General features: G+C 36.7%; 1 protein-coding gene across 3 annotated transcripts in view; it reads left to right on the top strand.

Moving 5' to 3' along the window:
• The window catches only part of ATP8B4 (ATPase phospholipid transporting 8B4 (putative)), a 288,632-nt gene that overhangs the window by 106,010 nt on the left and 167,472 nt on the right, over positions 1-15,150 (top strand). For all 3 annotated transcript variants that reach the window (XM_027572559.2, XM_027572558.2, XM_027572557.1), the window contains one exon: positions 1,734-1,795. In XM_027572559.2, coding sequence (XP_027428360.1) covers positions 1,734-1,795 — 62 coding nt within the window. The remainder of the gene's footprint in view (positions 1-1,733; positions 1,796-15,150) is intronic.

The following is a 15,150-nucleotide window of genomic DNA, read 5'->3' as shown; positions in this document are numbered from 1 at the left end:
CATTCCGTTCCAATACCAGCACTTCTTGGCAGAACCTGAGCTGAAGTGAAAGTGGTTTATTTTGAGGCACAGAGAATAAACGGCTCAGCTTTCAGGGAGTGAACTGATAGGTCCTTTTCTGTGATTCCCAGCCAGTCAATTTAGGGGATTATTTTCTGGTTAGATACAGATGTGACTAAATACTAAGTCTCCTTTTTGTCTCTACTGCAGTTAATTCTTGAATATGCTTTTATTTTTGTGATAATGTGTATGGGTTCAATAACCAGATATATTTATCAGTCAGGGTCTTGGCAGGAAAGAGATGTCACCCTGAGATGAGTAGGGTTGAAGAAAGATTAATAATGAATGCACTATTTACAAAAGGGCAAAAGAAAAGTTGTCAAAGAAAAGCACATAGTTTAGCAACACAGATGGCCACACTACTTCTCTGTCTGAAGGGGCAAAGGGAGGAAGCAGTTACCTGTATCTGACTTCTGCTCATGACACCTGGGGCTGCCTTCAAGCTAACTTAGCTTGAAGGAAGCCAGAGGGGGAAAATAACCCATTTCACTCTCCTCTGGCTACTCTGATCTTCTGCCACAACCACCTATTGGCCAGAGCAAACCAGGAGCCAGAGGGTAAGGACCTTATAGGTCAGCTTCCCATAACAAGGGTAGAGTGGAGAAGATGGGAAGTAGATATAGAGGAGTAAACACAGAATATCCAACACCCTCATCAAAGCTACACTCAGACAAAATAATATTTCTATTGTTCTCTTGGGAAGGAGAAGTTTGCATGCCAATGATGGGCTGACTTAATTTAGTCCTCTACTGATACTATAAATGTTTTCATGTTAGCAAATGCTAAGTATTGTATTTTTCCTGATAATATCCATTAACTTATACCTGGCAGTCAGGATAATTGCATGCACTGGGCATAGCATAATAGAGAGATTGGGATAGGTTTGGGAAGGATATTGGAAAAGAAAAGGAATCGTTGAGGCATCTTACATATTGTGATATTGATATTTTGAATTTTTTAAATGGAAAAGCACTAATTTTGATGATAGTCTTATCTGAATGGCTATGAATTTATGAGTTTAGTATAGTGCTCATAGTACTTGGATTCTTCTAAGCAGTATAAGATGTTTACATTACTGGAATTTACAATAAGAAATAGTATCACTTGGGCATAAATAAACAAATCCATACCAAATGTGGTTTAGTATTGTATTTTGAGTTTTGTTTTAAATGCTCCGTGTTTCATAAGATTACTGTTAACAATTAGAATTTCTGGAGAATAAAAATACATGTTATTACAAGTAATTTCTTGGCTTCAAAGAAATCCATAAAAAAGAATGACTGATGTTCCAGTGAAGTATTGAGGACATATGTGAGAGAAATGGAAGCCTCCTTTCCTTGTTGAAGATCTCAAAATATAGTTTTCTCTGGAACTGTGTGGCAGGGTAAAGAGCATATTGACTTCTTAGAAGCACCTAAAAATGTGTGGGAATTAGAATAGCATGTGGCTCGACTTGTTCCATTGGTGACACCCAGAGAAGGGTTAGGGAGAAGGGTACTGATTCAGATTGAGAACACATGGAGCTGGGTTCAAGGTAAGCATAAACTCTACTAATTTTGGATTGATGGTGATATTGTCCAAACAGATGAACTCAAAGTATTTTTAGTGTCCCTATTTGTGCTGACAAAGTATGATTTAATATGTTTTTTTTTCACAAACATTTTGACTTTCAGTTTCGCCATAAGAGTGATAATCAAGTGAATAATCGGCTATCTGAAGTGCTCATCGACAGCAAGTAAGAAATAAATTCTTTGGGTTATTTTTAAGATTTGTGGGACCACAAAACAGGCCTTGGAAGTTGGTGGCTTTCTCTTTTAATTAAGTGTATGTTACTTTTCTCTTTCAATGTACTAAAAACTACAACAAAAGTCCATTTCATCTTCAGGGCTTTTTTAAATGTTCAACCAATGCTGTGCTGCCCATTTGACTTCAAATCCCTATGGAGTTTGTTCTGTGGAACACAGACATGCTGTATCACTTCATTTTTAGATCTAATATTGCTTAAAATTGGCACCTATGCTATGTCTTGTATGTAGTCAACGTTTCATAAATGTTTATTCAATTAGTTAATTTCTGGGAAATATTGCTAGACAGACTTGAACACATTACTGTATCAAGTGATAGTGATAAGAATCTTGCATTTACTTGATAGTTGAATTTAGAATGGATTATCCACCATAACACAGATTTTCATTGCTTTTAAGTTGATAAATATTTATGGAAATGATTCTTGAATTTAAAATGCTTTAAAACATGTATTTATACACTAATAACAGCAGAAACACCTCCAGAAAACTTAGCAAAAATATATTTCAAAACTTCATTCCATTGTTTCTTACTCTTTGTCCTTTTCTGCTAATAATAACATGTGACAAAGTAAACTTACAATACATTCTGGCAGTCAATCCCATTTGCCGATGATTTTCAATCATTTGGATACTGTGAAGAATATAATTTTTAAAGGGAATATCATAAAATGAATTAATAAAATGAATCTCATAAAATGAAATTCCAAGAAATGATAAAGATATTAAGAGGGACTAGGTGTAATCTAGACAGTAATTGGTAGGATTGAAGTAATTAATCTCTTTCCATAACTCAAATGTTGACTGATCACTAATAACAGAATGACTACATAGTTTTTCTGTATTTGCTTGTTTTAGAAAATAGTGTTAAATGCACAATGAAGGAAAATGATCATACTTTAAAACTATAGTGGTAGAGACAGAGCCTCTGAAAGTGTGATTCCGGTGTGACATGGATAAGCCATAAAGATGCCTGGAACCATGTGGTTCATTTCCAATGTTAGCAGGTTTTTAATCGTTGCCACTATAGTATGGTGTTTAAAAGCATGGATTTTGCACTCAGAGGGACTTTAAGTATGAGTTTAGTCTTGATCCCAAATAATTCTGTGGTCTGGAGCAAGTTCTTAAGAGGTGGTGAAACTTTGTAAGCTAATGTGGTGTGTTGCTTTGAGCTATACTGTTGCATACCTGGACTTTCTCAAGTCTTGCAGTTCTGACTGTGTATTAGATCTGCCATGAATATGATATGACTAATTCCTCAAGGAACATTTGATAATAAATCTTATTCCTCTGAAGTATCATCTCATATAAAGTACGTTTAAAATATGTACAATTACATAGTGAGTTTGAAGTAACAGCTCTAGCATATCTTTTAATTTCCCTCAAATTTCCAGTTAAATATTTTTTCCATTATGTTCAGTTAGCCAACATATAGTACATCGTAAGTTTTTGTTGTAGTGTTCAACAATTCATTAGTTGCAGATAACACCCAGTGCTCATCCCAACACGTGCTCTCCTTAATACCCATCATCTGGTCACCTATCCCCCCACCCACTCCATTCTGTAACCCTCAGTTTGTTTCCTGGAGTCCAGAATCTCTCATGGTTTGTCTCCCTCTCTGATTTCTTCCCATTCAGTTTTCCCTCCCTTCCCCTGTTTATCAGTTAAATCTTGTGGCAATACCTGGGCAGTGATAGATATTGGGGCCTCTACCTGGAGGCCAAGGGATTAATCCAGGAACTTACACATTCAGAAACTTGATGATTGTATGCCTCCCACACATGCTAGCTATCATTATCATTATTGTTAGAAGCAGTATTAGTGTTACTTTCTCGTGGTTTCATTTAGCTTTCCATTGATTCCTTATGAAGTAGCATCTCTTTGTAATTCAATATGATGTGATGTTTTGATATATATTGTTGCTGATCCTATAAAGTTGAAGGGAGAAGCACATATCATTGAGTATGGAGCATTCTTTAGGATTCGGTAAGAAATCAGGCAAGACTTTCCATTTATAAGATTGCCCATTGCTGTGAGCTCCTCTAGGGCAGGGGTCATCTCTTGATCTCATCTGTGTCCCTTGAGCCTAGCACTGTGCCTATTTAATTTGCAAACTGAGCAGTAACAAGTATCCTTGTTGAAAGAACACTCTTCCAGAGGACTTTGATGTGTCTGATTTTGCTGAGTTCCATCACTGGCCAATTCCAATGGCTGGGGTGGTGGTCTTTGTACAATGTACTCAGGCTGTGGAGATGGCTTTCTACTATTTAGATTTTTGAAAAACTGGAGAGATCAAATGGGCTCAGATCTAAGATATCCCAGGGAGCTTGGAGTCCTTCCTTAGAGCTGGTGGTTGTAGAGGATATTGTTGGGGCTCTGCCTAGATCCCCACCATCTTCTGTGCTCATCCCCAGCTTCTGTGTGCATTGCTTATAAGTGCTTGCCCCTGCTGTTTTCTTCAGAGCACTGCCCTTGAGTTACTGGAGCCAATGACTGATGGGTGCAAGAGTATGAAAGAGCAGTGCCCCTGCCTCAAGTTGAGCAAGCTCTGAGGTTAATTTGTACTCTCTAGCACTCCTTGAGATTAGATGGAGGATGGGACTTTGCCTGCAGTCACATCCTTTGTGGCTTTTTCCCTTTCCCCAGTGTTGCTTTTCATGTCCCTTACCAGTTTCTCCTGGAAGTACTTTCCTAATGAACCATTTGCACATGAAACCTTATCTCAGGATCTGTTTCTAGGGAACATGATGTGAAACAGTAGTTAACATGTACTAGATCCTATTGCAATGTTAACGGAAACTATTAGGAAAGTGCTTTTGGGTCTATCTTTGGCACCTGTGGGTCCCAATCCAGGAATAAAGTAAGATGCCTGGAGGGGACCAGGGGAGTCCAGGTGTTGCTGGAGGTGAGTGTCATAGTGGAGTGGGTACAGCCAGGTACTTGTGGCTTCCTTTGTGTGCTCCTGGCAGGAATTGTTGGACTTGGGGTCTTCGTACTAGGGCAGGAGCCATCATTGGCTTGTCTTGGAAAGAGGGGAGGAATTGTCAGCCTCAGGGTCAACATTTTGGAGGGGAAGGAGGTGGGATGAAAGCACCAGTCAGGAAACCTAGGTCCATGTAAGTGATCACTGTGTGACTTTGAGCAATTCATTTTCCTTCCGGGCTTTAGGTCTCTCTTCTGCTGTGCTCAGCAGTGAGGAAGGTGGGCAGCTACATTCAGATTCAACACATATTTATTGAGCAATTACCATGCGTTGGCTCCAGGGCTTCCACATTTAACTTTCTTTCTTTTTTTATGTTATGTTAATCACCAGATATTACATCATTAGTTTTTGATGTAGTGTTCCTTGATTCATTGTTTGTGCATAACACCCAGTGCTCCATGCTGAACGTGCCCTCTTTAATACCCATCACCAGGCTAACCCATCCCCCCATCCCCCTCCCCTCTAGAACCCTGTTTGTTTTTCAGAGTCCATAGTCTTTTATGGTTCGTCCCCCCCTCTGATTCCCCCCTCTTCATTTTTCCCCTCCTGCTATCTTCTTCTTCTATTTTTTTAAAATATATAATGTATTATTTGTTTCAGAGGTACAGATCTGTGATTCAACAGTCTTACACAATTCACAGTGCTCACCATAGCACATACCCTCCCCAATGTCTATCACCCAGCCACCCCATCCCTCCCACCCCCACCACTCCAGCATTTAACTTTCATAAAAAAACCCCAAAGTGTGGGTAATAGTGCTCCATTTTAGAGATGAAGAGATTAAGACCCCAAAAGGGAGTGACTTGTCCAGGGTCCCATGGTAAGTAAGAGCCTAAATTAGAATTCTACCCCTTCATGAGTGATGTGTAAGTGTGGACTTCACTATTTATTTTGTATTTGAAGGGTTTTGTATACAATTATAGGAATATAAACATAATTACATAATACAGATGTAGTTTATCTCTATGTAATATATATTTGTATTATGCACATTACTCACTTATGTTCTTAGCATTGTGTAAGCTGTAATGGTAAATACTGTAAACCTAAGTCACAAAATAGAGTGATAAAACCCTTCTTTTTATAACCTTCCTTTCAATTTTATGTTTTTGATTTTGTTACTCATATTCCTTCCAAATTTGGACCAATCTTCTGTACTTGCAATCTGTTATGTGAAAGTGCTTAAGAGATAGATGTCGTATTAGCCTTTGACAAAATTTGCTGACTTTAGTTTTAAAACTAAGTAGAGGTGGCATGATTCCATATTGTAGAAATTAATGTGACTACTGAATAGGAAATGCACATTTTTGCCCCAAGCTATGAAATACTGTAGCCCCCCTTTCCCTGCACTTTTGCTTTCCATGGTTTCAGTTACCTGTGCTCAACCATGGTCTGGAAGCAGGTGATTGACCTTCTGACATATCATCAGAAGGTCAGTAGTAGCCTAATGCTACATCACAGTGCCTATGTCATTAACTTCACTTCCTCTGATCGAGTAGGCATTTTATCATCTCACATCATCATGAGAAGAAGGGTGAGTGAAGTACAATAGGATATTTTGAGAGAGAGAGACCATGTTCACATACCTTTTAAGTATATTGTTATAATTGCTCTATTTTGTTATTGTTATTAATCTCTTACTGTGTCTAATTTATAAATTAAACTTTATTGTAGGTATGTATGTATAGGAAAAAACATAGTATAGGTTTGGTACTATCTATGGTTTTAGGCATCCACTGGGGGTCTTGGAATGTGTCCCCTGCGATAAGGCATGCTGATGGCATGTATGAATACCAATAGCTATCTTAGTGTTTCTTGAGAGGGTGTCTCAAGTTGTGCTAACATCCTTGACCACGCTGAGAGCAACTGAGGGACAATGAGAAGGTTTGTGATAGTCCCTGAAGAGGTCATCTGATCTGGTGCCCTTCAACCTGGGCTGCACATTGTATCAGAGCACCAGCAACACCCCAGAGTAATTAAATGAAGGTCTTGGAGGTGAGACTGCAGTGTTTTTTAAGTTTCCAAGATGATTTTATGCACGGAGAGTTGAGAACTCCTAAGTGAAGCCATCCCTATGTCCATGTATATATCTTTATGTCTGTATTTCTCTGATTTTAAAAGATATCCAAGGAAGGGAATACCTTTTAATTTTTAAAATGGTAGGCATCATTTTTCCACATAATAAATATCCTTACAAAGAGATAGTTCTGTAATGCTTACATTTCTTTTTTAATAGTAAAGCTCACATTTTTAGTCAAACACTTGGCCGATCAATTACTTTGCCATGTTTTTCTTTCCTTCAGAAATTCAAATTTTAATTTTTCCCATTTTTGTCTTTTATTTCCAACACCTGTTCCTATTACATGTCTTGTCTTCTGTGGAATCATTTGCTGACTTTCATGTATTTATGCAAATTCCAATTTGTCCCATCAACATTTCTATTCCTATGGATTTTAGACAAGGAAAGGAGTGTAGACATCTCCTGCTACTCGGTTAGGCAGCCACTGGCCACATGTGGCTACTGAACACTAACAGTGTGGTGGATCCAAATTAAGATGTGCTCTTAGGTATAAAGTACATCCCAGATTTTGAAGACTTAGTGCCAGAAAGAGAATATAAGATACATCATTAATAATTTTTTATATTGGTTTCATTTTGAAATGATAATATTTTGTATATACTGGTTAAATAAAATATATTATTAAAAGGAACTTTACCTGTTTCTTTAAAAAAATTTGTTCTTTTATTTTTATTTTAATTCCAGTGTAGTTAACATACAGTGTTATATTAGTATTTGGTGTATAATACGGTGATTCAACACTTCTGTATAATACCTGGTGCTCATCAAGATAAGTGTACTCTTAATCCCCTTCATCTATTTCACCCATCCTCCCATCCACCTCCCCTCTGGTAACCATCTGTTTGATCTCTGTAGTTAAGAGTCTGTTGTTTTGGTTTCTCTCTCTTTTTTCTTTGTTCATTTGTTTTGTTTCTTAAATTCCACATATGAGTGAAATAATATGATATTTGCCCTTCTGTTAGTGGCTTATTTCACTTAGCATTATACTCTAGATCCATCTATGTTGTTGTAAATGGCAAGATTTTAGTCTTTTTTTATGACTGAGTAATATATACTGGAATATTATATTAATACACACACACACACACACACACACACACACACCCCATTTCTTCTTTATCCATTCGTCTATTGATGGAGACTTGGAATACTTCCATAATTTGACTATTGTAAATAATGCTGCAATAAGCTTAGGGGCACATTTATCCATTCAAATTAGTGTTTTTATATTCTTTGGTTAAATACTCAGTAGTGCAATTACTGGATCATAGGGTAGTTCTATTTTTAATTTTTCCAGGAACCTCCCTACTGTATTCCACAGTGACCACACCAGTTTGCATTCCTACTAACAGTGCAGGAGGGTTCCTTTTTCTCCATATCCTCTCCAACACTTGTTCTTTGTGTTTTTTGATTTTAGCCATTTTGACAAGCGTGAGGTGATAACTCATTGTAATTTTGATTTGCATTTCCCTGATGCTTAGTGATGTTGAGCATCTTGTCATGTGTCTGTTGGCTGTTTGTATGTATTCTTTGGAATCTTCTGCCTATTTTTGATTGGATTGTGTGTTTTTTTTTTGGCATTGAGTTGTATAAGTTCTTTATATATTTTGGATACTAACCCTTTATCTGATGTATCATTTGTAAATATCTTCTCCCATTCAATAGGCTGTCTTTTAATTTTGTTAATTATTTCCTTTGCTGTGCAGAAGCTTTTTATTTTTATTTACTCCCAATAGTTTATTTTTGCTTTTGTTTCCCTTGCTTCAGGAGACTTATCTAGAAAAATGTTGCTACAGCTGATGTCAGAGAGATTACTGTCTGTGCTCTCTTCTAGGATTTTTATGGTTTCAGGCCTCACATTTAGATCCTTGATCCATTTTGAGTTTATTTTTGTGTAAGGTGTGAGAAAGTGGTCCAGTTCCATTCTTTTGCATGTAGCTCTCCATTTTCCCAACACCATTAGTTGAAGAGATTGTCTTTTTCCCATTACATATTCTTGCCTCCTTTGTAGATTAATTGACCAATAATTGTGCGTTTACTTTGGGCTTTCTGTTCTGTTCCATTGATCATGTGCCTGTTTTTGTGGCAGTACCATACTGTTTTGATTAAAACAGCTTTGTAATATAACTTGCAATCTGGGGTTGTGATACCTTCAGTTTTATTTTTCTTTTTCAAGATTGCTTTGGCTATTTGGGGTCTTTTGTGGTTCCATACAAATTTTAGGATTGTTTGTTCTAGTTCTGTGGAAAATGCTGTTGGTTATTTTGCTAGAAACTGCAAAACATCTGTAGATTGCTTTGGGTGGTATGTACATTTTAACAATATTTGTTCTTCCAACCAATGAGCATATAAGGTCTTTCCATTTGTTTGTATCATCTTCACTTTCTTTCATCAGTGTTTTATAGTTTTCAGAGTACAGGTCTTTCCCTTTCTTGGTTAAGTTTATTCCTAGGTATTTTATTATTTTGGTATAATTATAAATGGGACTGTTTTCTTAATTTTTCTTTCTGCTACTTCATTATTAGTTTATAAGAATGCAGCAGATTTCTGTACATTGATTTTGTATCCTGCGACTTTACTGAATTCATTTATCAGTTCTACTAGTTTTCTGGTGGAGTCTAGGGTTTTCTTCATATAGTATCATGTCATCTGCAAATAGTGAAAGTTTTACTTCTTCCTTACCATTTTAGATGACTTTGTTCCTTTTTGTTGCCTGATTGCCATGGCTAGGATTTGTAGTACTATGTTGAATAAAAATGGTGAGAGTGGACATCCTTGTCTTGTTCCTTACCTTAAGGGAAAAGCTCTCAGTTTTAAAAAGCTTTTTTTGAATGTGATTACTAGAAAATTGAAAATTACTTATGTGGCTCACATTTGTGGCTGGCACTCTATTTCTTTTGGATGACACTGCTTAGTACAACACCTTTAGATGCATGTGAGAGAACTGAGCAGAGAAGAAAATGAACTGTGTGCTACAAGCCTAGTCTCCTGATTCTCAGCCCAAGATTCCCTGTGAGATCTTACAGGCTGCCAGCATTATGATTTGTGTCACTATTAACAAATGGGCTCAGCATCACTTTTTCTTAGTATTTTATTTCCCTGACATCTTCTGAACTAACACTTCTGCATTAGAGCAATGTGGGTTCAGATGCTGCAGTGAAATTACCCTTATAGTCTGGATGTTTTCTTGACATGTGTAGATTTTAAATGGCTCTTGACCATCAGCTTTTTGTGCAGCACATTCCATATTATACTTTCTTGAGCATCAGTAAATTTTACTTAAGTCTCTCAAGCTCTTTCATAGAAACACCCATCAATCTTATTCAATCTTTTTTCTTTTTTTGGAAACTGTGTGTATGTATAGGGAAAAATACGGACTTTCTTTTACTACTGCCGAGTATTGTCTCTGCACTATTCCAGTCTGGTAATCCTAGATGCTGCATAATTGTGAAAACGCATTTCAGTAGGAACAAATTTTCTTTTTGTTTAATCAACTTTTCCGGTTTGATTGAGTGATGACTCCCATTGGATATTAGGATTGAAAGTTTTGTTTCATTTTTTTCCCTTTTGTATATGGTCTTTTTTTCTGTTATGAAAATGGCATATGTCCATTAAGAGAAATTTGGAAAATAAAAAGTAGAAGGAAGAAAATAATATCCATACTTCCTGCTATCCAAAAGTAATTATTGTTACTATTTTCTTGTTTTTCCTTATGGTCTTTTTTTCTATGCCAAGATTTCTTATAATTGTGTGTGTGTGTGTGTGTGTGTGTGTGTGTATCCTTCTGTTTTCACTTCACATCCTATCATTACCATTTTCCCAATGTCTTTAATATGGTCATTATACACATAATTTTTAAGGGCTGTGTAACATTTGGTTGGGTGCATGTCTCATAATTCAAAGAACCCATTTTCCTATTGCTTGATATTTAGTCTGTTTTCAATTTTAAAATATAATTTCTTGATTTTTCTGAATTGATCCCTTTTCCATTAGACTGAGTTTTTGTGATGTATCTATAAAACTCAGCTAGGATGATTACATGAACACATTATTTCCTATGTGAAGTAATGTGAACTTGAAGCATTATTACTCAGTCTGTTTAACAACAGCTTTTATCAGAGCATCCAGGAATTAAGTGCGAGTGGGGCCAGGTTGAACATACAGATTGAACCCCGGGAGGTTTCAGTTCCATCAAACATGATTGTTTCCCGAGTGGGTGGCTGTCAGACCATCACCACCAAGTTGAACATAGCACAACATGAAAACCAAAAAACTCATGTTTTGCTTTAAAAAAATGTTATTAGTGGCTTGGGTGCCTGGGTGGCTCGGTTGATTAATCATCTGACTTTGGCTCAGGTCGTGATCTGAGTCCTGGGATCAGCCCCACTCCCACTCCTTCTGCCCTCCCCGAACCACCCAGCCTGTGCATGCTCTCCCTCTCTCTCAAATAAATAAATAAAATCTTAAAAAAATGTATTAGTGGCACATGTAAATCCGCAAACATCAATAATTTGAAACAGAATATAGGTTTTGTATTACAATTACTAGTTATATAGCACTCATATAGTAAGTATATGCATCAGTTTTGAACTGCAGATCGCCTAGAGGAAATTTGGGCAGTGATTCAGAAGTGTGGCTAGCAGATCCTTCAGACAGCTATGAAGGAACTCCTTCCTTCTTTGTCCTGCTAGATTAGAGGTATATGGACAGATGGTCAAAAGATCTGTCATTGGCTGCTGAATTTTTGGAAAAATATTACCCAGAAGAGGGAGACTTCATATATGGTATTCCCCTCTGCTAGATTTGATTCCACATGTCAGTCTTGGTTAAGAGTGGATTATTGTTCTTAGTAAATATGCTTTCTTTTTCTCCTTGAGAACCTACAATAAAAAATACCAAAGGTTGTTGAACTTAATGAGCCTGAAGCTGACACACACATAGTGTGTCTGTATGCTTGTTGTAAGTGGGCGAGAGGTTCTGGGGTTCTGTTGATCCCACGGGAGGACTGATACACCCTGCATTGAGTTACCTACTCTTCATTTGGGTTTGTGGGTTTGCAATTGGAGTGGAGACTTCTGTAGTTAAGCACAGGCAGAACACAAACTCTCTTGAGTTTATGTCCACCTTACCCTGATAATTCACATGTTATGATGGTACTCTTGGGTTTAGGGGACAGCTATTTAGGGTCTGCATATTTAAAAGGAAAATTTTAGGCAAAAATCTTGATTCTTCTTTTTTTAAACAATGTTAACAAAACACACCATTACAAGTTTAAATAACAATGAGTTCATGAGACACTATGGACTCTGAGAAACAAACTGAGGGTTCTAGAGGGGAGGGGGTGGGGGATGGGTTAACCTGGTGATAGGTATTAAAGAGGGCACGTATTGAATGGAGCACTGGGTATTATATGCAAACAATGAATCATGGAACACTACATCAAAATCTAATGATGTAATGTATGGTGATTAACATAACATTAAAATAACAATGAGTTCAAAAGCAAGCTAATAGGACTAGTCTTAGTACTTTTTGGACTCAGTGGAAGTGATTCAAAAATTAATTTTTAGCTCATGCTACTAACTCACAGTAAAAGTGTTTCAAAAATAGTTTCACCCTCAATAAATTAATTTCCATTTCTTAAGTCTTGGATTGATAATTTCTTGGGCAGTTTCTCTGTGGAAGGCCATGAAGCTGTGATATTGTTATAGTTGTTACAAGTTATTATAAATGATCTTCCGTTGTAATCAATTATTATATTGCATGAATACAATTTTTTAAAGTGGTGAATTTCTAAATGGTAACTATTTCCCCAAATGAGGTTCATCTTGAAATAATAGGAAATTATAACACTTTCAAAACTCTGCACATGAGCTTTTCAGTGGCATCTCCTAATTTCTTTTTAAAGTTGATGTAACCCAGATGTTAGCTGTTCCCTTTTCCTTCTCTTAAAGGTCCCTCAGAGACATCCCATTCCCCTTTCCCCATAAAGGCATTAGAGAGCAAGGTAGAGTTGACTGAAGACTGGGGGGGTGGGATAGAAATTAGCAAGTTTATTTTACACACCCCATAGCTAACAATGTGAAATCCTATTTTAACATTTTCTTCCCCATAGTTCTTTTTCTCTGCTGCTGGCCTTTGTAATCTTTCCTTCCCCCATTCAGTGCTCAGTGTAGTTGGCTCCAGTCTCTTTTCTCAGTGTCTGGAGCCCCTCATATTTATCTCCCTTTTATTACTCAGAATAGTTTGGTTCTTCCTTGGCTCTGACCTCAAACTTGTCATAGCTGCTTACCAAAATAGAAGGCTCCTCTGTAACTAGGACCCACTTATCTTAGATAATAATGAAAGTAAAAAATACACCAAACTCTGTAACATTTAAAACTTGATTCTCTCTCTTTATAAAAATAGGTTTATGCATCTCTTCTCAGTTGTCATAGGATTTCTTTTGAAAAAACAAACCCACACCTAAGCCACAAAGGCATTGGCGTTGTTAGAACATTAACTTTAATGAGGTAAAGCTTTCTTAAGATCTTAAAATCTGAAAGCTAAATGAGATCATAGTATTATAGTGAATAAATTTGGTTTTCATCAGAGCCCACAGGTTGTCTATACCAAACCAATGTTAATAACATTGTTGATTGACTACTTACATTAATTAACTCTACATACGTTTCTACTATAGTGGCATTTTCCTTACATCTCCTGAGATAATCTCAATGGGTTAATTTCTTCCATGCATTTTAGATTGGTATACTATCTGTCTGTTGTGGTTATAGAATTAAGAAAATTTAAGACTATAAATAAAATATAGAAATTACTCTTGATTCCATCACCCAGATCAGAGCAAACTACAGTGTGCTTGTGAAGGCATTTTATCACTCCTTTCCTCCTCCATCTTTGCTTTTTCCTCTCTACACAATATTCATTTTAAAAAATACTTGAGATTATATTATATCCTACTGTTGTGGTTTGAAGGTGCCCCTTCCCCCATATGTCCACTAGAACCTGTGAATGATCTATTTAGAAAAAGGGGCTTTGCGTATATAATAAGGATCTTGAGATGAGATCATCCTGGTAATCCAGTCACAAGTGTCTTCATAAGAGAAGAGAAGGGAGGAAGATACACAGAAAAAAAGATTAATGTGAAGATGGAGGCAGAGATGGGGGTTTTACAGCTCCAAGTCGAGGAATGCCTAAAGCTACCGGGAGCTGGGAGAGAGGCTGGAACAGATCCTTTCCTAGAGCTTCCAGAGGGAGCACCACTTGCTGACACCGTGATCTTGGACTTCTAGTCTGTAGAACTGTGAGGGAATAAAGTTCTGCTGCTTTAAGCCACCTAGTTTGTGGTAATCTGTTATAGCAGACCTAGGAAAATAATACTGAGGGTTTTTTAGCTTTTAATTGAGAGATTCTATATTTGATCATTTGTTCATTCTTTCACTCAGTACACATATATTAAATGCCTATTATGTGTCAGGCAGAATGCTATATGCTGGGGATGCAGAGTTAAATAAGACCTCATTTCTACTTTGAATGTGATATAATCATACATAGATAGTATGCAACAAGTTTATTTCTAGAATTGCCACGATGCTCTCACATTTCATTGTTTTTTGCTGATAGGTAAGATAAGTGAGCAAAAATGACTCATTTTATTAGGATGTTCAACTTTCAGAAATTCTAATCAGTACAGAGACTCTGTAGACAAAGCTATGCCAGGTGGTAGAACACCTTGGTAGGATTTGGGAAGCTGGTTGGAAATGGTGCCTTGAAGCTGTAACTCAAGGGAACATTGGACTACCTTTAAACTTGAGTACTATTCTCAAAAACTAAGATTTATTTCCCTGTTTCATATCAGGAATTAAAAAAAATTCTACTTGTTTGATCTTTGGTGAGGATTAGATGTGCAATAATAGAAGAAAATTAAGAAATGTAGAGAGCATAGAAAGTAAAAGTATTGATCTCTAAAATAGATTCAAAGACTCAAAGGAACCTGTGATATTTGGGGGCTATAAGAGTGATATTGTCAGCAACCTAGGGAAAGAAAACTCTGGCAGTGACATTGTCTACCATTTACTAGAGACAAGGAAGAAAAAGTGTAATTGAGATTGTGATGCTGAAAGAATAGATTTTGAAGCTGTGAAGAAAGTTGATAGTATTTTTTTTATCCAAGGACATATGTACTTTATTCAACAAACATTTTTTTGTTTCTTAATTTTTTT

The sequence above is a fragment of the Zalophus californianus genome, chromosome 6, assembly GCF_009762305.2.
Source record: "Zalophus californianus isolate mZalCal1 chromosome 6, mZalCal1.pri.v2, whole genome shotgun sequence".
Lineage (NCBI taxonomy): Eukaryota > Metazoa > Chordata > Mammalia > Carnivora > Otariidae > Zalophus > Zalophus californianus.
Note: the sequence above shows the minus strand (reverse complement) of the source record. Positions and strands in the feature narration are given on the sequence as shown.